This window comes from Eutrigla gurnardus (genome assembly GCF_963514095.1).
Source record: "Eutrigla gurnardus genome assembly, chromosome: 12".
Lineage (NCBI taxonomy): Eukaryota > Metazoa > Chordata > Actinopteri > Perciformes > Triglidae > Eutrigla > Eutrigla gurnardus.
In genome coordinates, this window is record NC_139926.1 from 20,115,460 (window position 1) to 20,136,690 (window position 21,231).

At 44.5% G+C, this 21,231-nt stretch overlaps 1 protein-coding gene across 7 annotated transcripts in view; it reads right to left on the minus strand.

The window, feature by feature from the left end:
- Positions 1–21,231, minus strand: part of LOC311022081 (dedicator of cytokinesis protein 9) — a 62,133-nt gene that overhangs the window by 2,961 nt on the left and 37,941 nt on the right. For 3 of the 7 annotated variants that reach the window (XM_084023107.1, XM_084023106.1, XM_084023110.1), the window contains exons 8-51: positions 19,208–19,382; positions 17,953–18,005; positions 17,357–17,431; positions 17,108–17,248; positions 16,260–16,472; positions 15,900–16,022; positions 15,549–15,631; positions 15,221–15,343; positions 14,943–15,022; positions 14,643–14,830; positions 14,371–14,436; positions 14,202–14,294; positions 14,007–14,130; positions 13,797–13,915; positions 13,522–13,608; positions 13,295–13,384; positions 12,382–12,497; positions 11,886–11,955; positions 11,675–11,800; positions 11,519–11,590; positions 10,335–10,481; positions 10,163–10,246; positions 9,950–10,061; positions 8,982–9,160; positions 8,712–8,828; positions 8,382–8,493; positions 8,158–8,291; positions 6,696–6,804; positions 6,530–6,596; positions 6,398–6,445; positions 5,374–5,510; positions 4,528–4,643; positions 4,302–4,439; positions 4,025–4,207; positions 3,760–3,873; positions 3,451–3,666; positions 3,311–3,368; positions 3,081–3,187; positions 2,607–2,729; positions 2,410–2,523; positions 1,792–1,821; positions 1,075–1,221; positions 772–982; positions 75–265 (exon numbers count right to left, since the gene is read on the minus strand). In XM_084023107.1, coding sequence (XP_083879233.1) covers positions 75–265; positions 772–982; positions 1,075–1,221; positions 1,792–1,821; positions 2,410–2,523; positions 2,607–2,729; positions 3,081–3,187; positions 3,311–3,368; positions 3,451–3,666; positions 3,760–3,873; positions 4,025–4,207; positions 4,302–4,439; positions 4,528–4,643; positions 5,374–5,510; positions 6,398–6,445; positions 6,530–6,596; positions 6,696–6,804; positions 8,158–8,291; positions 8,382–8,493; positions 8,712–8,828; positions 8,982–9,160; positions 9,950–10,061; positions 10,163–10,246; positions 10,335–10,481; positions 11,519–11,590; positions 11,675–11,800; positions 11,886–11,955; positions 12,382–12,497; positions 13,295–13,384; positions 13,522–13,608; positions 13,797–13,915; positions 14,007–14,130; positions 14,202–14,294; positions 14,371–14,436; positions 14,643–14,830; positions 14,943–15,022; positions 15,221–15,343; positions 15,549–15,631; positions 15,900–16,022; positions 16,260–16,472; positions 17,108–17,248; positions 17,357–17,431; positions 17,953–18,005; positions 19,208–19,382 — 5,211 coding nt within the window. The remainder of the gene's footprint in view (positions 1–74; positions 266–771; positions 983–1,074; positions 1,222–1,791; positions 1,822–2,409; positions 2,524–2,606; positions 2,730–3,080; positions 3,188–3,310; positions 3,369–3,450; positions 3,667–3,759; positions 3,874–4,024; positions 4,208–4,301; positions 4,440–4,527; positions 4,644–5,373; positions 5,511–6,397; positions 6,446–6,529; positions 6,597–6,695; positions 6,805–8,157; positions 8,292–8,381; positions 8,494–8,711; positions 8,829–8,981; positions 9,161–9,949; positions 10,062–10,162; positions 10,247–10,334; positions 10,482–11,518; positions 11,591–11,674; positions 11,801–11,885; positions 11,956–12,381; positions 12,498–13,294; positions 13,385–13,521; positions 13,609–13,796; positions 13,916–14,006; positions 14,131–14,201; positions 14,295–14,370; positions 14,437–14,642; positions 14,831–14,942; positions 15,023–15,220; positions 15,344–15,548; positions 15,632–15,899; positions 16,023–16,259; positions 16,473–17,107; positions 17,249–17,356; positions 17,432–17,952; positions 18,006–19,207; positions 19,383–21,231) is intronic. The other 4 variants (XM_084023108.1, XM_084023109.1, XM_084023111.1 and 1 more) reach the window with 2 other exon arrangements.

Below are 21,231 nucleotides of genomic sequence, written 5' to 3' on the forward strand. Positions count from 1 at the left end.
AAGAGCCGTGTCATGCTTTCTGTCGTGATCATTTCATTCAGTGTGTGTATGTTTGCAAACTTCAAAGCAGGCACCTGGACGCTGATGCTGCCCTGCAGCTTGAGCTGCAGACGGATCATGTCCACCTCACTGGAAGAGCAGAGCTGTTTGATCTCGGCCACCTTCTTGCTCATCTCATCGATGGCCACCTCGATGGGGCTCAGATCAGTGTGGTGTTGATACATCACCGCGATACGTTTCTTCACGTAGGGGAAGCAATGCGTGGCTGCGGGACAGAGACATGATGATGAGGGAGTTTGTTTTACAGCTCAAGAGCCACACATGTGTGTCCTGTGCATCTTTTGAAAGCTCTCAGATAATAAAGATAAGAATGTAAGGATGGACCTTTGGATCTTTTACACCATAAAACAATACTGTGAACTGTGATTAGGAAAGGTCCTGAAAAAACAGCTGACATGTTCAGAATCTAATCACGATCTACCATTCACAGCACGTTTCTGCTGAGTCATGAAATGCCTCAACATCCGACATGCAACCTTCCACTTGTTGTGCGTATATCAGATGTGTCAATATGCGGATGATAGGGGGGGGTTATAGTTTGGGATGAAAGGAACATGGGGCTTGTTTTTTTGATTATTTAAGATCAATTCATGCAGAAGATACCATCTTTTTTTCTTGTCACTTGTGTCCCACAGCCTGTGATAACAGTTGCACAATAAGTTCTGTTGCTCTGTAGGAACTTTCTGAAGCCTGATCTAAAGAGTTACTTACTGGTTAGTATAGTCCTGCGTTTGCATTGCTCCTCCACCCCGCCTTGCTTTTTGCCCGATATGGTGAAAGGCATCTCGAACACAAAGCGACGGATGTTGTGGCTCTTCTCAAATTCCGTCTTCCTGTCCACCAGCTCCTTCTCCTCCAGGTAAGGGGTCACGTGTGTCACCTGGATGTACGCATACTTAGAGTCCAGGTCTTTGGGATTAATCTGCAGAGAGTATGTCATTACAACAGATTAGCACCGGGTGTTATTAATCCTATGGGTTTTAATGACAAATTAAAATGTTCACAAAGTCTTACCCTTCCAGAGTCCTGGATTATCTTCACATTCTCCTGTCCAAACTTGTCGGAGTACAGCTTAAGGAGCCTCTGAGATATCTCCGACAGAGGCGTGAACTTGGGCTCTTTGTAGATGTACTCTTTACCATCTTCATCTTCAAAGAAGCCCTGGAAACACATGAAACATGGTCAGAAAGGATAAAAGCAAACGGCGTCTTTATCTAATGAGATGTGAAGAAGCACACAGTGCCACATCAAACCACACATGGAGCAGGGAGTGGGAGTGATTCCAACTATTTGTGAGAGAGAAATGGAAAAATACTCCTTTAAGTCTCAGCTCTGGACTGAAAGATGGGTAGATTAAAAAAAACACAACCATCTAATGTCCTAGGATAAGACATCAAACTAGTGTCAGATCAGTAATGTGAGACAGACCAAAGGACACAGGTGGGGGGACAGAATTCACACCGTCAGTGGAAGCACTAAGTCAGTTGTCTTGTATGTAAATGGTCAAAAGTCCCATGAACAGATGTAAAGCCATGCATTGACCAAGTGAGGGATGAATCCTGCTATCAGCCTTTAATATTTTTCTACCAAGAGCAGGACGATACCAAGTCTGGTGCAGGGGAGGCGTAAAAAAAGATAAGCACGTCGAACAGCACCGACTGCATTAGCGAAGGAGCACAACACAGCCTAACACATCACTGCAGTCCCACAGTGGCTCTCATATTGATTTACCTCAGCCTCTGAGTCGGTAAAGTGGTACTGCTACATGGGCGTGGACAGCAGAAAATAAAATCATTGTTATTCCACGAGAAACTACGGTACCTAAACGCCACGAAGCAAATCCAACACACTCCACGTCAAACTACCGCATCGCTAAGCAGACCACCAGAGGAGACGTGGATCTGATCGTCTCCATCACAGCACACAACACATGTGACACAAAAGCAAGAGAAAGAGCGCCGTGCAACACAGTTCCAAACACAGGAAGCAGCAGTGGTGACCAACTGGTACTGCGAACACAAAACTATGACTGAGAAGTGCGATGGATGACAGCAGCACACAAAGACTTCTGCTCGGAAAGGCTGGCGAGCTCTACTGCACAACTTACCGCTGCCTTCAAAGAGGACGGAAAGCAGAAAAGGGTATTAGAGCGGATGATAAAATACCACTGCATGTGGATGCACTCGTAAAAACAAAAACAGCCCCCATGCTATTATAAATTACTTTGCAACACAAATGATTAATACTTCTGCTCTTTTGTGAAGTAAAGTTTGCATCATTTTAAGTTATTGCATTGATATCAAGCAACCAATATCTTTGTCTGGAAACAATAAAAGCAGCACAGCTCACCTGGCCAAAGAAGGCCACTCTGAAGTAGGTGCCCAGTAGTCTCTTGCACGTGTGCATGACCTCCGTCACTTTGCTGTAAGCACGATGCAGCGTGTCATACAGGTGGGCCAGTTTCTGTGCAAAAGCAATACAAATCATGTTAAATATGTGGTTCGAATTTGGAGATAACATGTGGGGAGAAAAAAAGTGAGTTGTACCTCAAAGTCCCTTCGCTTCTCATAAATAGGGATGATGAGCTTGTAGATGTCACAGATGAGCTCGTAACGCTCGGCTTTCCACAGTCCGTCTGCACACTCCTCCAAAAGCTCCATTAGGACGTCCTGAGGGAACGAGGGAAGGGGAGAAAAGGTATTTGATAAGCCGACGCCTCTTCTATTAAGATGTGACGACTGTAAGTAAATGAGATATGGAGCTTTCAGGTAGTTTGCACAGATTAAGTGTGCATTTCACTCCCTCTTCTGTGGTCGTGATATTGAAGACTGTGTGTCATGCTCATGTAATGTTTCTATTGCTTGATATTATGGAAGTCAGCTGCCAATTCTGTGATGAAATACTGAAGAAAGTCAGCCAGTTATTAATTAAATGATGATTCATTATTTAAAAGCTGTATTATTGGAAAGCTAGAGATGTTAAATGTTTGTATGTTGTGGTCCCGATATCACGTCACTTGCTTCATTGAAATGGACGTCCTGCATGCCGACGTCCTCCATCATCGCTCCTTCCTCGTCGATGTTCGGCGTCACCACGCGGAAGGCGGAGCAGCCCTGCCGGAACATGCCTGCACGCAGGACGGAGACCAGACAATATTTCAACAATCTGCCACGTCAGGCATCTCCTCACCCTCTTCATCATCATGTAATAAAGCTGTCAGCATGCGAGTGGAAATAGGTAATTGAAGCACCTTTTCTCCGCAGGTATTCTGCCACAAGCGCTGCAACATGCACGTAGCACATGGCCGCCTGTGGACAACAAGGCAGGTTTAGATGAGCGCGATGAGTGATGTTGAGGGCGTTCATTATCTTACGGCATGGTATCACAGACCTCCGACATGTCTCCGTTCTTCACGTGGATCCGGGCCATGCTGTCCAGCCAGGTCTTGCGTAGTTCAGGCGTACTGGCGTACGACTTGGCGAGGCTGTACTGCAGGTCCACCAGCATCTCCGGGTCCCTCTCGTGTTCCTTCATCTGAGCCGTGGCCATCAGAACCGTTCTGATGCGCTTGGTCAGGTCTTTCACATCTGATGGGAAAGCTGTGTTCTGTGAAGGAGGATGACATAACAGTCAGTCTTGTTATTATTGCTGGTTTAAACATATTTTAACATATTTTTTGCACATAAATGCGTTCCTCACCTTAATAGTTTTATCACTGTTGGCACAGTTGTTGATTATGGACAGAGAATGCTGGAAGCGGGTACTTCCAATACCAATCACATCAGCTATCAACTGACTGACAGCGATCACCACCTAAAGAAAGAGAAAGAGACAAATGATTATTAATATCATACCTCATAAGAGAGAACATTAAAGGAGATTAGCTTTAAATAATGTGAATAAGAGAGCTTTATTCCTTTTATTCTCTGGACAATAATAAGTGAGACCCACGGGACCGTCCCACCTGTAAGTGCGTCCGGACAAAAGACTTGCGTCCCGTGTAGTCGAAGTTGCTCTTCATGAGGAAGTAGAGCAGATGGGCTGCGTCGCTGCGGATGGAGCTCAGCTTGGAGTTACAACACTTCAAGATCTCGTAGCAGAAGGCAGCGCACATGTCAGCACGGCCTTCAAAAAAGGTGCAGGGAAACTAGAGGGGGAAGAAGAAGAGGGACAGGTCACCGGGTGAACGCCTCGGGGCGGGCAGCGTGTTGTCAGGGAGGGGAACCCGACGTCCTTCACACCTTGTAGATGAAGGTGCGCAGTGAGGTGAAGACCTGCTTGAGCGCCGTCTCGGACTGGTTGATCCGCAGGAAGCAGAGGTGGACTTCAAACACCTTCTTCATGAGCGGACTGTGGCCGTGGTCAGAGCACAGCTGGCTCTGTGGAGCGAGAGAGAGAGCATCACCTTAAATCTGATCTAAATCACAGAAACACATTAGAGTCTAGCTCAGTTGATATGAATGTTACCTTGAATCCCATGATGAAGATGCTGAGCGTGTCCAGGACCGTCAGGCACACTTCGGTAGCGATGTTTGCCTCCAGCAGCGACTGATTTAACACGTCGGCTTCCGAGTGACTGTAGGCTGAAGAAAACACGACAGAGAGCTGAAGCTGTTTCACCCCAACCAGAACACAGAGGGGTCACTTAAATATCTCATCTCTTCAAATATGAGACCTGCGTGTTAAAGGCCAAGCTGGAAAATATCATTATGATGAAAAGATTTCATTCCAAACTGAAACAATCTCACTACAAAATCAATGCCCTTTCCCCAACATTTGAGGTTTTTCATATTTATTCATTTCAAGCAGTGTTTTGGAATGAAACCTTGATCTGTTTTACAATACATTTGTTTTTTCAGACAATGAAATGTAAAAGTTCAGAGCAGATGAGCCGACCAGAGGGATGAGAAGCTCATGTTCATTTGAAATAGGCATGCTCTTAAAACAAAACCGGTAACAGTCTGCTAGCCCGACACATTCTTACCATGCTCTACAGAAATTCCAAGAATACTTGAAATCTTTCTTACACTGAAAACACAAAGAAAGTGTATTAAATGAGGCCATTTAAAAGGCTGAGCACAAAAGGTTAAGCCCTTTAGATCAAATCAATACGCTGTAATACTTCACACGGACACCTCGGGCCCCAATCTCCTCTAATTACCCATGATGCACCGTGTCCTCTGAGGCATTTTCTGCTCGACAGGGGACAAAGGATGAGGGTGATTTTGATGATGGTAAAAAAAAAAAAAAAGCATGAGGGCACTGCACAGAGTGAGGCAGGGGGAGATGAGATGAGAAGTATGGAGCACTTACTGTGGTTAAAAGTGTATGAGTTATCCAGGCTGCTGAGCTGCTGTAAGCGGGCATGCATCATTCCCGCCCTGTTACGGGACACAGGCAGAGTCTGAGACTTCCGCTCATGTGCAACGGGTCCTGCCCCATCCTGGCTCCTGATGAGGAAACAGGACAATGTTAGACGAACGGCAGGTTAGTGAAGCAGGTTAGGGGGGAACGATACACCGGTTTTACACAGTTTGAGTCGTGTGGAAATCACTCAAAATATCTCATTTATCTGATTTTTAAAAACGTGTCATAATAAAACATAGCATTTTAGGGGACTCGCTGTAGCATGCATGCAGGAAATTTGTGCTGCCTACTTTGTTTTGCGTTAAGTTTAATTAGATTGTTGCAAAGCAGTGAGTCACAGCAAACGTCATGCACATGAGAATGGGAGAGACGGACGCTAAACATGAATTTATTAGTAGCTTCACAGCCCTGCAGCGTTTATGGGGTGAGAAGATATCATGCATTACGTTTGAGAGAGTCAGTGCCGCCAACAGTCTTACCCAAGCAGGAGAGGGCAGGAGCCGGGTTTTATTTCATTTTGTTAAACTTGCCAGCATTGAGGTGAACAGAGATAGAAACAGTGGTCTGAGGTTAGACAGAGTACACCCAAAGTCCTCTGGGAGTCGAGGCCAGAGCTCTCAAACGGTGAAGAGAGTTCAGTATGTGTTTGGATCAACGCTCGTCAAACAAACGCTCTCAGAATACAAACAGAATTACAATTCTGTTTTACAGCAGATGATCTAAAAATGAAGGCAATAAATAGCTACAGCATTGTCATACATGATGTGTACATGGGCATTAATGTATTGAAGGAAATGTATTATAGTTCATTAAGGTAGTAGTGTAAGATAAATGGCCAGTCTCTGCTACTCCAAGTTGACCAAACACGCCTAAACATGGAAAACCTTGTACGAAAAGCCCGAAATCTCCATCATAATTAAATATATTTTTTAAGAATTGAATTCATGCTTTCAGAAACTGACAACATTACCTTGCGATGTATCTCTTCCCCATGTATCTGAACTGATGGAGGCAAACTCTGTGAGGAACAGTGAGAGAAAAATCAGTCACATAACATTTTCAGCGTTTCCATCGGGATTGTCATAATAGTGAGGCGTCTTACTCGACGAGAGTGAAGAAGTCCATTAACTCGGCGGATGAAGCCTTGTTCCAGTATGTGAACAGAGCATCTGGAAAAAGACAGATTGTGAGTTTCAGCGCCAAGACGCAAAGATGGTGAGTGCAGATATATTCAGGGGGGGGGGGGGAGAGATGGAGTCAGACGTTACCCTCAGACATGCTTTTGAGCACATGTAGGAAACACATGAGGAGGCTCTTGATCTCCGCCTGGTCCAGTTTGTCACATCGCAGCAGGGTGCTGCCCAGGGGTGAAGCCGCCTGATTCCGGAGGGACAAAAAGGATCCGGTCAGACAGATATAATGATCCCGTCAAAGGCTTTGTTTTGTTTTGCTGCCTCGGGATAAACCACACGCCTACAGAAAATATCATCATAGTTTAGATGTTGTAACTCCAAAAAGACAAATGTAATTTCAAAACACGAAGATTTTCTTCATAGTTCTAGTTTTGTGGTCATAATTCAAAGTCTAGACAAATGATTCTCAGGCCTGTAGGGACTTTGAGGTGATGACATCATCGGTAAGAGTTCTCTGATGGCCTGGGATGACAATGGTCCAGCTACACTAAGTGGAGTCATTCACTCACATGTTGCAGGGCTCTAAGCGTTGTGGAAAAACTGCCGGTGGAAAACTAAACACCATTTTCTCCCAGCCGAGGCCGAGGGGGCAGGGAGAAAACCCAACTAGCGGAGCAGCAGCAGCAGCAGCAGCTCTACCACAGCGAGGGGGTTGGCGGCGCACCAAGCACGTTCCTTTGAAAGCACTTAAGTCTAGACTGTGAAACTGGCTGGGGATGATTTCATGGAAAAGCATGAGGCTGGGTTTGGCCTCTTAGTGGGTGTTTTGGAGAGCGTGTCGGTTCATGGCTAAAGTTAGTCTTCTCTGAAAAAGGTGGACAGAAACTGTGGTGGAGTTATTTTCATGGACTTCTTTAAGGGTGGAAGCTAAAACAGACAGTAAGTCCTTCTCCTGTACGCTGTTCCATCGTGATAAAACCTCCCACAGACGATGAAACACACAACAGCAGCAGACAGTGAACATCTAAATTGTTTGTATTCTACAGAAAGCAAAGATGACACAGCACACGTGAGGGGGAACTCAAACATGAGAAATCCCTTGGGGCGTGCATGCTCATCAACATCTGGAAAAACAGCAGAGACCAACCCTGCCGACGCCCTGCTGGACTTTTCCAGAGAACCAACAGGCCCGTAGCCTGAGAATGATCCGGCAAAGAAAGGGCTGAGGGGTTTAGGACACTAGGACACTCTCACACACACTCGAGGATGTCTGGCGATTTGTACTTGGAGTGAAACGCCGGGCTGCAGGGCGCCCTCTGGCACACAGGGCACAGAGAGCAGGGAGAAGTCCATGGTGACGCGCTTGGTGCGCACGGAGAGCACGGTCTCCTCCGTCTCCGTAAAGAAGCGCAGGACATTGACAGAGTGTCTCCGTACAAACTTCTCCTTCTGCCACGGCCAGCCGTACGGTTAAGGTGCGGGGGAGTTAATGGTATAAGTTAGAAAATGGGGGGAGGGGGGTGGATGGTCTACATTTTTTAATAAATGTTACATGAAATGACTTTACAGGCGTCTCGTAGCACTTTCGGAGACGTACCTTGTCCAGAGAGTTGCCCTTATCGTTGTTCTTCTCAGACAGGCTGTTGCCAGAATCGGTGCTGATGAGAGAGCCGCGAGAGTCTGCGTGGCGCACCGAGTTGATGTTGGGGGTCGACGACGTGTGAGGGGAAGCTGGCAAAAACAAAAAAATATTTATATTAATAAAAAATAATGTACCATTTATTTTTTTTTTTCATTGTTCAGCATCGTCTGTCCACTCACAGGTGCCAGAAATGACTCCAAATACGTCTTTGTGCAAGCTGGTGTCCAGAAAGGTGCTGGATCTGGGAGGTGTCATCAACACGTTAGTAAGGGGAGAATCTTCTCTTCCATTCTGAGGAGAAACAACACAGATCCACATCATGTACGGGGCTGTATGTAATCAAGGAAGCCATTAGCCATTTTTACTGGGTACATTGCGGTCCCATGTTTGAAATCAAACAAAGAGACGTACAACAATAATTCATAATCTGAGACCTTTTTCTTCACGTTTTATTTCATTGCCGTCTTTTCGATGTACTATTAAAATGAGCCACTAGGTGGCATCCTCACATTGTTGGAGTGGTTGATGGTGAACGGAGAAACTTCCTTCACATTCAGCCTGTTCACGTTCTCTTGGAGCAGACCAAACAAGGGAAAGTACAGGGTGGCCATCCTGGCCTGTTGGCTCTGAAAAACAAATAAATCATCTCAGCAGAATTTCACAAGCTCAAACACACACACACACACACACACACACACACACACACACACACTCACACTCACACTCACAGATCAGTGAAGTGGAAAGGCAGGAGACGGAGGTAAGAAGGCACTACGTACTTTGGAGGCGTATCGGTCATCGAACGTGTGCTTCATCATCAGATTCTTCAGCACGTGGATGGAGATCTGACGGATCTCCCTGAACTCCTGCAGAGCCGTGCTGACCTGCCGGAGCAGCAGCCCGGCCAGGAAGTGGTTCTTACAGAAGTCGTCCGTCAGCGAGTAATCCATCTGGAGGTCTGAGGGGAGGAAGAGGAGGAAGAGGAGTTTAGGATTGGCTGACAAAGAGGTGAGTGAAAATGAAAGGAGATGAGGTCACAAACATTACAGTGCATTTCAGATTTAAATCTGGTGGTCTGCCTGACGGAAAGTGTATCATCTATAATTACAATGTAGCGTGATAGATTTATGTTGACTGAGCAGCTGCTCCACGTCAACAGTGATCATTATAGAAAAAGACAATCTGGATTAAGACTTGTGATTCAACAGCCTTCAGGGCTCAATGAGAAAATAACAAATAAAATAAAAATAGCTACATATGGTTTTGAACATTATCTAAGACACATGAAGCAATCCCACATTGCACATAGATTCCCCGACATGACTGTAACCAAGCAGCAGGCATTAAAAAGATCTGATTCGTTAGTTGATGAAAGTAAATCATGTGTCTTCTCCATTAGCCATCTGCTCCAAACCACTTCAAACCAACCTGCACACCAAGAGCAAATCTCAGCTGTTTTTACACACATGCGGCCCCACATTTTAATGATTCTCTTGAATACAAGAAAAACTACAGAAAAACTGGAAGAAAAAATCATTGAATTCAGATTTTTCAGATCCAAATCATTTGACCCATTCTGGCCGCGGCTGAATGATTAAGTCAGCTCGTTTGCACCTACCTACTAGAGTATCGCTCGACTCCACCGTATGATCTGGAGATAATAAAGCTAATTGAGGAACGCATGTAAGCACACTGGCTGTTTAAGCATCAGGCTTGGATCAAGAAGTACACGAGAGGATCTCCTCACCTTGAAATCTCAGTATCCTTCCCTTCCCAAACGGCATGGGCAGGTTCAACGGGACGTAGTGCTCGTGGTTGCAGACGACGCGCAGGAACTCAAACCTGAACTCAAACAGCGTCTGCATGTACAAACCACAGAAACCAGAGCAGCTTAAACAGAGCCTGACATCCTGCACCACCATGTGTCGGTGTGAATGCGGTGACTGTGAGTATCACGCACCTTTGGGTCTCCGGGCATAAAGCAGTTGATGTAGTTGTTGATCTGCTTGAACATGAAGCCTCTGTCCATCAGGTTGAAACAGCGCTACGGCAGCAAGTAGGACAGAAATAAGTATGTACACTCTGAAAACCCGTGGTGCTCATTCCAGATACAGCAGACTGTGGCTCCTGACCTTGATGAAGACCGCCAGACTGTGGTTGGCGTTCCTGGCAGCATCGAGGTTGTCTTTGTATTTCTGAGTGATGTGTGGCATCATCATGTTGACCAGAGTCTCCACAGTGTGATGGAAGGATGCTGAGAAGCGCTGATTCCTGGACAACTGGAGCGCAGAGCGGGAGAGAAGGCTTTTTTTATACGGAATAATACATGACAGTTTAACCCTTGTGACGTCCTCATATATTTTATACACACCGTGTCCTCCGGGTCAAAATAAACCACCCAAAAAGCAGCTTATTTGAATTTTAAAAATTTGAGTTTTCCCTCTTCCCATGGCAGAAAGACTGCATTTATTCAGGAGACACCACTCGTTTCTATGACGTCAATTTTATTATTTTTTGATTGTATATGTTGTAAGCAATATTTGTATAGTATTTCTAAGAAAGTCATTTTGAATGCATTTTTATTTATCCCAATAAGTTATTTATTGCCAGTAAACAATGTCACTGTTGGGTCATTTTGACCCGAAGACAATATTAGTAACTTTTATTGGACAGCTTACATGGAAATATTAATAAAGGCCAAATTTCACTTTTTTCTTCGAATTTCAAGTTGAAAAAATATAATTTAGGGGATTTTTCTCTGCTGTTAAACATAGTAGCAGGTCAATTTGACCCGAGGACAACTGGAGGGTTAAAAATAGTCTGGTGATAGCAACAAAAATCAAACAATGCATGAATTTAAAGCTTGTTTGTGTAACTGAAGCTTTAAATAGCTTAATCTTGCTATACCATTGTTGTATACATCATAAACACCTCATTGAGCCAAACTGACTGTTCCTTCATCACATATCATTGGTTTTGCTCCTTTTTGTGGATTTGTTGACAACAGCACAGATATAGCATATCTCCAGCCTTGTACTGCAACCGAAAACATGGTTCCTCGACCTGATCTTGTGGAGCACTTCCTCGCTTCCACTTCCACTGTGGCCTCCACATAATGCCAGTGGAGGTTTAACACAGGGATGCGGTTGCTCATGGTGCAGCCAATTAAACTGCACAGTGCGGAACGGACTGCGGATACATAATACTTTGACTGTGGTAGCGCGGCTGTCCGCAAGCCTGGGCATGTTGTGAGCACAGTGGAGAACCCGATGCTGTTATAAAAGCAGACAGCCGTGAGTCAAACACACAGACGTACCTTCGCTTTACAGCTCTCAATCAAGTACTGAGCCATGGACTTGACTAAGGCTTCAAAGAAATACCAGGAGTACTGCGGGGCAGACAAACACCAATCAGAGGACAATAAAAGGAAATTCACGGCAGTTATGATCATACTTGGGTAATCCTGCGCTACCTTGAGGAGCTTGTTACTCGTGAGGAAGTCTGTGGAAGGCTTCAGGATGGCCGTCATGGCTTTAGCCAACTCCTCGTGCACCAATCGGCCGGTGGAGGACGTGTGCTGCTCAGTCTTGAATACAAACTGTGTCAGACGCACGCAGAGAGAGTTATGAGCACAAACACTAAAAATACGGATATCGAGTTGAGATGTGGAATGGGAGTTTTACCTTCACGTATGATCGCAGGTGGTGCTCCAAGCCCTCCTCGTGGCACTGGGCAACGATGTGGATCATGACTCTACGAGGAAACAATGGACAATATTATTATTATTATACAGTTATTACAGTTTATACTCACAGACTTTTAATTATTCCTACAAAATGACACCAAAAAGTTTTCAACTCAGTGAGAACTACCTGCACACAGTCGGTCGCTAGTACTCAATTATTGACTTTCTTCAGGCAAAATATGCAAATAATCATTTTGCATTTTTGGTGTTTTCACAGTAAATCATCAAAAAATTGTATAATTTATCAAATATAGAGTTTTCTTTGACATGCCAAATGCCAAAAGTGTGATATTTCCAATTATGTCAGTTTATTTATGTACTTGACTGCTTTATTGTTTATTCTTTGAAAATATCGTGCGCACTGAACACCAAGGCAAATTCCTTAAATGTGAAAACGTACTTGGCAATAAACTCTAATAAATTCCTCGACTTGCCTGGTGACGTTGACTGCCACGTCCTCTTGGGTGGCGCCGGTCAGCACCCTGAACAGCTGATTCAGGGTGGTGGGCAGGAACTTGATCATCACATGGCTCTCCATGGCGTGCAGACTCTGAGGAGCAAACATCACACGGATATATTGACGCAAAGTTGGACTGCACGGCTCTTCGCTCTCATCGCTCAACCAAGCAGCACAGAAGTCTGATAAGAAGAGCGTGTGAAGACACTAATCTAACAACAACAACAGGAGTGAAAACCACTCTGTTAATCCCCCACAACTTCAGCTTCCAGCATGTTGGCATTAGTGCATCGTCTACAGGAAACTAACGCGAGTTCTGCCAAGTCTTTTAGCCAGCTGCCAGGCAACACGGCTGACCTGCTGTTTGACCTTCTGGCTATTGTTCGTGCTCACTGTTTACATTCAAACCCACGAGATGGACTGGACCAAGTGGAGAAAGCTAAATTCCCATGAACTAGAATATGAGAGCTGCCAGCACTGCAGAAAAAAAGAAGAACAAAGCCAACTACAGGGTGATATTTGACAGATTTACAGGTGTCTGCATACTCGTTGCAAATAAGGAACCATTTAACTCCTGTAAGCTGCAGAAAGAAAAGCCTTTCATGTGGGAAAGCTACAGCCCAAAGTAGAAAAATAGTGTAATTCTGTTTAGATTCAGTTACATGTTAACTCAGTTAAACAGAGTATGGCGACACTGAATGTAAACATTGTGGTTTAAATATGACTCGGTCTCTTTGAAGGTTCTCTCTAAGTGCATTATTCCAGCCATTACAAGCCAATAACTTCACCTACATTAAAGATAAAGAAATATATATAATTCTAATTAAAGTGAATGTACACACATGAGTTGAACATAAAGCCTGTTATATTATTGTCATGTATTGTTTTACCTTCAGGTATTTGACCAGTTCTCCTCCTGATACCTGGGGTTCAGGCGCGACGCTCTGACAGTGATGAAAGAAATTGTGCAAATGTTGATCCTACGAGAGACACAATCAAGGTCAAAGCACAGTTTATTCCTCGAAGCTGGGTTTTTCATGAAACCACAGCACAAAGTAAAATTTGACGGCAGATGAATGGACAGTATTTGTACACTCACAGTTGAACAGAAACTAACCTGAGTGTAGACAGTGGACACGAGGTGAGTGGACACCTTAAATAAAGGTTTGCCTCCATCCACCCATTTGACCTCGGGGCCTGAATGCTGCAATACAAAGGAAAGACAACCCTCAATAATTCAGCAAGTTTACTTGCAGTAAATTCATGATATTATGTCTACAGATATGCTCTTTTGGTGCAGGCAATTTTTTTATATTGTAGATTTGGCTCCACAACATATTTATTTACATCACCTTTGCACTAACGATTGAAAAAGAAAGGGTGCACCCCTACCTTGCTGGCACCCTCCTGACAGCTGAGGTATCCAGCAGGCAGGTTGGCAGCCACCGGGATCTGACTCTCATTCATGGTCACCCGACCGTCTTTCAGCAGGGGCAGCCAGGCGTAACCCACTGAGAGCGGAGGCAGAGGTAGGCAGCTATGAGCCACTAAATACAGACATTTTTCTAAATGAGATCTGTGGAGGTTTGGTGTGCGTTATACCTTGACTCTCCACTAGGTCTCTCTTCTTGGTGCTGGCCTTGCTGTTGCTGTCGCAGCTGACGTGGTGGAAGGTGAAGAGCAGGTGGTGTTTCTCGTGGAGCTGGGTCGGCAGCTCGATCTTAAACTACAAATGCACATTCAGTCACTTATTGCGCTCGATTCCCGTTTTAAGACGTTCCTTGCAGTGCCTCTTACCTCGTCGTAGAATTCGGGGTTTTGCTGGTGATGTAATACTGCAGCAAAGGCATTTTTGGTAAACAAGGGTCCTCCGGGTCGCCCGTAGATGCACTGTGGAACAACAGCAATGGTTAGTTGGCTCCTTTCGGGGGATTTGGAAGCATTTCCAGGACAGATTTGAGTTCACCTTTAGTGAAACAGCCTCTTCCTCATCCGAGTCCTTGAACTCAATGCAGACAGCTATGTTTCTAGCCTGAGGGAAGACACGAGGAACAATAGTTATCCACACAAGAGAGACTTAAGAGAACCTGTCCAGCTACAATATTTACATATTATTGAATAACCTGCCTGAGTCGATGGATAATAATGGATAGGAGGATGTATAACATAGGATAATTCCTCCCCTTATTAAGTGACCTGCAAAGTAGGCTAAGACTACACAATAAAAGCGTGCGATACCTTTGCGAATGCCTTTTGGCTGTCGTACTTCAAGTGCTTCGGGTAGACATAGAGGTGATTGTTGTAGATGGTGAAAGGCTGAGAACATTTGGCTATGCATGGCACAAACTCCTCCACTTCAAAGAAGACGTTGCTCTTCTCTCTGACATCAAACTGCTTCACAGGAATGTAGGATGAGGTAACACAATCTATATACGGGAGGCAAGGAGGGGAGGGAGAGCAAATAAACAGTCCGGCTCGGAGCGGGAGCGGCTTTCATCTCTCACGTGGCGCTGCACGGAGTGAATTTAGAGGCCTTACTTGTCAAGTCGGGGGCAACGTTGTCAATGGTAACATCAAGGTTTCCTAGAATTACAGGCAGCTTGGCCATCTTCTCTGGCCTGAGGAAAGGAAAAGAAACTCTAGTTCGTATCATCTACAAATTGTACACACACACACACGCACACGCACACACACACACCTTATTCTGTTACCAGCGTTTTCCAAAGCACAACCTATAGGAACATTTTTCTTCCAGAACATCTGCAAAACCACTCAGGCAATTTATAAAACAGAGCACTCAAAGAAGCGTCACTGACTTTCTGAAATCGGCCAGCAGCTTCAGCATATCGTCATTGGATAGCTTGCTGTTGTCCTGCCTGTACAGAGCTGAGAAACGAGCACTTTTGTCCAGTGTCCCTGAAGCGTCTTTGAACAAAGGCCTGCAAGGAGGGAAAGAAGAGTCAGGAACATTTCTGAGAACTATTAAAAGGAGCAAAAGGATGATAATGATTCACTGGACAAAGAAAGCAGTCTAGGGCTGCAATAAATCTATTTTTTTTTCTTCGAAAACTAAAATGGAAAACCTGACTGTAGATAGACAGAACACCCAGTTAAAATATTGATTATTAAAAGAGAATAAAGTACCTTGCTGCCCAGGCAAAAGGCATCCTGTACTGGCCTAACCGGCAACATGCCAGCTTGGCGTTTTTCAGGACCTTTTGTGCCACCTAGTGGAGAACAGGAGAACAGCAGTTGAGGTTCATCACTAGGACACACAGGACTGATCAGTCCTGCTGCCACACCTGAAAACACACTTTCTCCTTGAATCACAACTACACTTGTGCAGCCAAAGTCAACGCTCGTGTTGCACGCCTTAAAACGATGATAATCTGTGTATAATGTGGAGTAATCTGGTGGAATCTGCTGAGTCCGAGGGAACGTGCTGACGAGCGCGCGCAGAGAGTTTGTGATGGAAGTTCACGGGCTGGTCAGTACCTTGGTGGAGTCTGAGCTCTTCATGTAGGGCTCCGCACAGTGGTTGATCGCCCCCTGGAGCACCTTCTCCACGCGAGCCACCAGGAAGATATCTGGGTGTGGACACGTTACCGAGAACACTCCCTGGAGACGGTGAAAGGGGTGAAATATGCATAAATAACTTCTCTTCGAACGCCATCAAAAAAGATGGTAAACATTATACCAGCCAAACATTAGTATGTTGGCATTGTTGTTAGCATGAAGCTAGCAAATTAGCTCAAAGCACAGTACAACGTCACAGAGCCCCGAGCATGGACTGTAGTCTTATTTATTCAAAATGTTTTAAATTTTATTTTGAGGTATGGTTTCCTGTATTTTTACCTGTCTTGGATACTGCATGGCTGCCTCTGGCACCCCGTGGACCAGGCGTTGGCCCTCTGAGTGGCCTTCGCCTCCCCCGTTCATGTACTGACTGCTGTTGCCGGGCAACATGCCCCTTACAGACGGGTGGTTTAAGTCCACGTGGAAGTCGGAGGAGATCTTCCTGCCATTCTGGATGTCGAACAGCGACAGGGTGACGTAAAACGGCTCCACCTGGAGAAGAAGAAGGAGAGAGAAACAATTCTGTATTGGATAGGTGATGCTGGCGATTGTGACAAATTGTGAATTTCGTCAACCAGTCTGCATAACCAGGACACCACACTGTTAACTGAGTAGTGAGTGGGACCGGGGTAAAGTGTTAGTCCACCTTCAGAAGTTGGACAACGGGACTCCGACAAGCAAATGTAACGCATCCCTTAATAGTTAATAGTCTTGCAACGTTTCGTTCAGGCTTCCTAAATAATTCAAACACTACAGGCAACGTGCACAAATAACAGATCTACCACTACTTACACATGCCTCAAAGTGTGTCTGTGTGTGTGTGTGCGTGTGTGTGTGTGTGTGTGTGTGTGTGTGTGTGTGTGTGTGTGTGTGTGAGACATGTTGAATGACTCTTTAACAGACAGTTTCTCTGTGAGGGACAGCAGGACATCAGGCTCCATTATACAGATTGCTCCCCATTACTGAGCCTGTCGCCTGGTTGCTATGCCAACAGGAGTCTTTCAGCAGCTCAAATAATGAGGGGGGTCCATCCGGGCTGCTATAACAAACCATTTAATCTGTCTTTAGCCAGCTGAATAATAATATTTCTGTTATTTAGGGATCAGATAGAAGAAGGTCAGTCTTACGTTTGTGGTCGGGCCCTCCTCGTTCTCGGCCACGCAGCTCTGCAGGTTGAACGACAGATCGTTGCAGTTCACCAGGACGCGCTTGCCAAACTTCTCCTCAAACTGCTTCACGTCCGGCTCTATTCCTGAGAAATCTAGTTTCTGAAGACAGCACAACGGACGGGATCAAGTTTCATTGGGGAGTGTTGGCTCGGATCTCGTTACCAGGGCGATTAAAGTATTCAAGTTCACTAAAATGTGCGTAATTACCTGCGTTTCAGGGTCCAGGGTGAACAGTTTCAACCTGGTCTCGTTCCTCATCCTGGACTCGATGTCTCGTGCGCTCTGAGGAGGAGAAAGACATTTCCTGGATGTATTTTAACCACAAACTGTCAGAAGCGTCGTCTGAGAGACTTGGAGGCAGTTGGTTTGATCATTAGAGCAGTTTTTGTCATCTGGAAATGAAGCTTCATATTTTACAGGCTCAGTGGTGAGAGTCAGGTGGTACCAGCACACACTGTAACCTGTCACGTTAACAGTTACCAGTCGTTTCCATGCACATAATGGCTTGCAACTGAAATAAAAACTTTTGTAGCCTGTATGTCATCAGCCAATAAAGTGTATAAAAAACAGATGTTTCTATCCTAAAAAAAAAAAAAATGAAACTCAGATAATACTGAGAGGTTTTAGGTCATCATCACATGACAAGAGGCCTGTGTTGAATATCAGATCTACAAAAAAAAGATCAATCCGAGCCACGTCTGGGGCAAAAGGAGCCCTCCTTCCTCCCTTCAACGAGCAGATTTAATGCTGCTCCTCCATGTGATGGTGTGCCGAATGTGCCCAGCGGGGGAAGTAGGACCCACCTGAAAGCTGTCCATGCTGCCAGAGGAACTGTCTGACTTTCCAAGATCATCATCTGGAGGGAAATACAAGAAATCATTGGATGCAGGCCAACGATTGTAGAACATAAACAAAACGCCCATGTGTGGTAAAACATCCTCTCCGACTGACACGTCAAATTTCGGTAAACAGTAATTCAACGGTACGGGAATCAGAAGGCTTATATGGGAGATGGAGCGCGTCTAAATGGCATATTTGTTCTCCTGATGAAGAATTGTTTTTCTCTCTCTCTCGTGCACAGTGCGATTAATAAAAGCTGAGGAGTTAGGGAAGATTAGTGGAGAGTTTTTGTGCAGAGGCATTCAGCTTCTTTCCTCCAAGTTTAAGCCTCCTATGAGACAGGAGGTGAGTCTTAAAAGCCTGGGTGGTCCGGTATCACATCGGCGAGCTGCACTACGGGGCCAGGAGGAAGTAGGGGAGAAGTGAGTCGTGAGTGGATGATCCTCAGGTAAACACACAGAGTAAATGAGCTGATAATGATCAGTGGATTTTTCTGGATCTTCATGTATGGTTGATTATTATTTTAGATATAATACCTGAGGGCTTGTTTCATCTTAGGAGCTTAGTTTACAAAATACCACCATTGTAGCTTCTATAACTGCATTCATTAAGGTTTATACTATTTATATGACTGAAACATGAGATTTCATTATTTCCAGGTCTTGATTAATTATTTTGTCTATAAAATACACATGAAATGTCCGACAAACAGACCGAAACCCAAAGATATATAAGCTATATTTACAATAAGAAGAGTAAGGAAACCGGACCAATTTATATTGTCATGGAACAGAAATGTATGTAAATGAAAATCGTGTCACTTTAAGAAGCTGGAACTAGACATTTATTTCATAAAAAATGACTCAAAACAATGAATCGATTATGAAAATAGCTGCAGATAAATTTTTCCTTCAAATACATGAGTAATTGCTGCAGCTCTAAAGCTTTTAAAACAGCAAGAACAGTAGGTGCCCTGTGCTCTGGACTATCGCCGATAACTTGAAGAAGCAAAACACTAATATTATTCACATCGTTTTGCCAAGCGTGACCACACAAAAGCTGCTTTTGTCAGACATATTTTCAGTCTGCAAAAATGATTCCTTGATTAAACCACAGATGTTTTCACAAGACTACGAAAAAGCATAAATAATTTATCGTGGTGGACTCTGATAATATTTTTCCTATCATTTCATATTTGTGTTGCCTACGAACACGCACCGTCGTGGACGTCTCCGTTCCTCTTCTCCTGCATGGCGATCTCAAAGCTGCTGTGCAGGATCTTGTTGAGCGTGTTGATCCAGTCCTCCATCTCTCCCTCGCTGTCCGACGCCAGCAGGTAGGTGCTCTTATCCTGCATCTTCAGCTCGAAGGCGAACCGCCGCACCTTGTTGTTCTGCAGCCACAGAAAGAGGAAAACACAAATATGCACGAATGATATGGATGAGTTAAAGGTGGAAGATCAGTGTTCAAAGGAGGTCAGGAGGTCGTAACCCTCGAGGACTGTGGATAGAAATGAGCTAAATCCGCCATATATACACAAAGTGATGTATTTGCACCAAGTGTTCATCAATATTGTCCTACGACGGCGCATTAGGGCCACTGTAGTTTAAATATTTTTATAAACCCTCAGATTTGCGACATAACTTGCAAATTTGCCACTTTATTAATATATATAGCCAATAAAAACAAATTGCTTGGATTAGCTAAACTCAGATGTTTGCTGTTGCTATGACAACAAGTGAAAACTACCGCTAGCATCTCAGCCCAACCGCCTGATCAATAAACACCCATAAGATGACAAGTCGGCCTCATATACATCACTTTAAGGACCTTAACGAGGCATTTTCTAATAATTAGAAAAATAAATGCGTACATTCATGGGAAGTTAGCGAGCATAAATGCCAGTTGTTCGTAATAAACTCAAAATGTATCACTTAATAAACTTTCCCCCCTACAGTGGCCCTAATACGCCGTTGTATTGTCCTCTCCAAATAACACATCAAATAAAAATAAACTGTTCACAGAGTGTCTGCTTCTAATATCGAACGATTGAATACGTCTCGTTTTTCCACGTTTAAAAACCAAACACCCAACTGTGGACATGAGGGAAGGTGTCATCTCGCCATCCAAAGCTAACATCCAACTCGTCGGAAGGCGGCGGAGTCGAAGTTTTCTGATCTAAATCACAGCTCGCTTCATAATTCAGTTTGTGCCTGTGAAAACACACCCGACTGGACACTATTTAGCTCCAAAGATCAAGACAAAACGTGAGTCACCGTTTTTGGAAAGAGATGGGAGGATTGAAAGTCAACTGCCACAAAAAACGGACAATGTGAGTTAGGGAGGAACAGATTATTCCCATCTGTAAGAAAGCCCGCGGCCCTGCCAGGACCACAGCAGAGACTCGAAAAGTGAGATGGAGCTGGATCTGCAGTGCCTCTAACCCCAGTTGGGCTTTTTTCCTCTCTTGTTCAGCCCATTCAGAACCTACAGCCGATTTGTGCAGTTTGATGAAGTATTCAAGCGGTATTTCTTTAAGCCGAGTATGGGAGTCATCTCATTATTTTTGTGTCAGTGGATTGTTATGCTGTGGTTATCACTGTGATGTTGAAACAGCGGAGTGGGAGTAGAGAGAAGGAGGGAGCCTGGCTGAGTAAACACGGAGACGGGAAATAAAACCCGAGTCTTGATAAACAGACTTAATTATCTGATAGGTAGGAGGACCGGTTTCACTTTTCTAGACAACACAGCTGCACGTTTCCTCCGGGAAACGAGGACAGACCAGTCTAAATCATGTCTGTGATATTGTTAGCAGCTGTATTCGCACCACAGCAGAAGAACAGAAGAAAGAAAAAGAGAAAAAAAAAAGACCAAACCACAATTATCAGATGACATTTCTGAGCCTTTTTTCGCTCCTTGCTAACCCACAGAGGCCGCTGGTCACATCATTAATACGCGGCGAATGCTTTGTGTGTTTAAGCGTACGTTGGCATCCCGACAGAGCAGCTCGAGGTTCGCTATGATGTCACTCAACATGCCATTACAGCGGCAGAGTGAAACATCTGCGGTTCAACTCACGGAGGTCACATGATCACAGTGGCTTTAATGAGCAGAAATCACCAACAGAACGGTTCAAGGGTTAAGGTAAAGGCTCCAAAGTTTGTTTTCATTTTATTTTTCTACGTGCCTTTTTGAATTAATTGAATTTTTAGTTTGGATAAGTATATCCAATTAAGTATTTT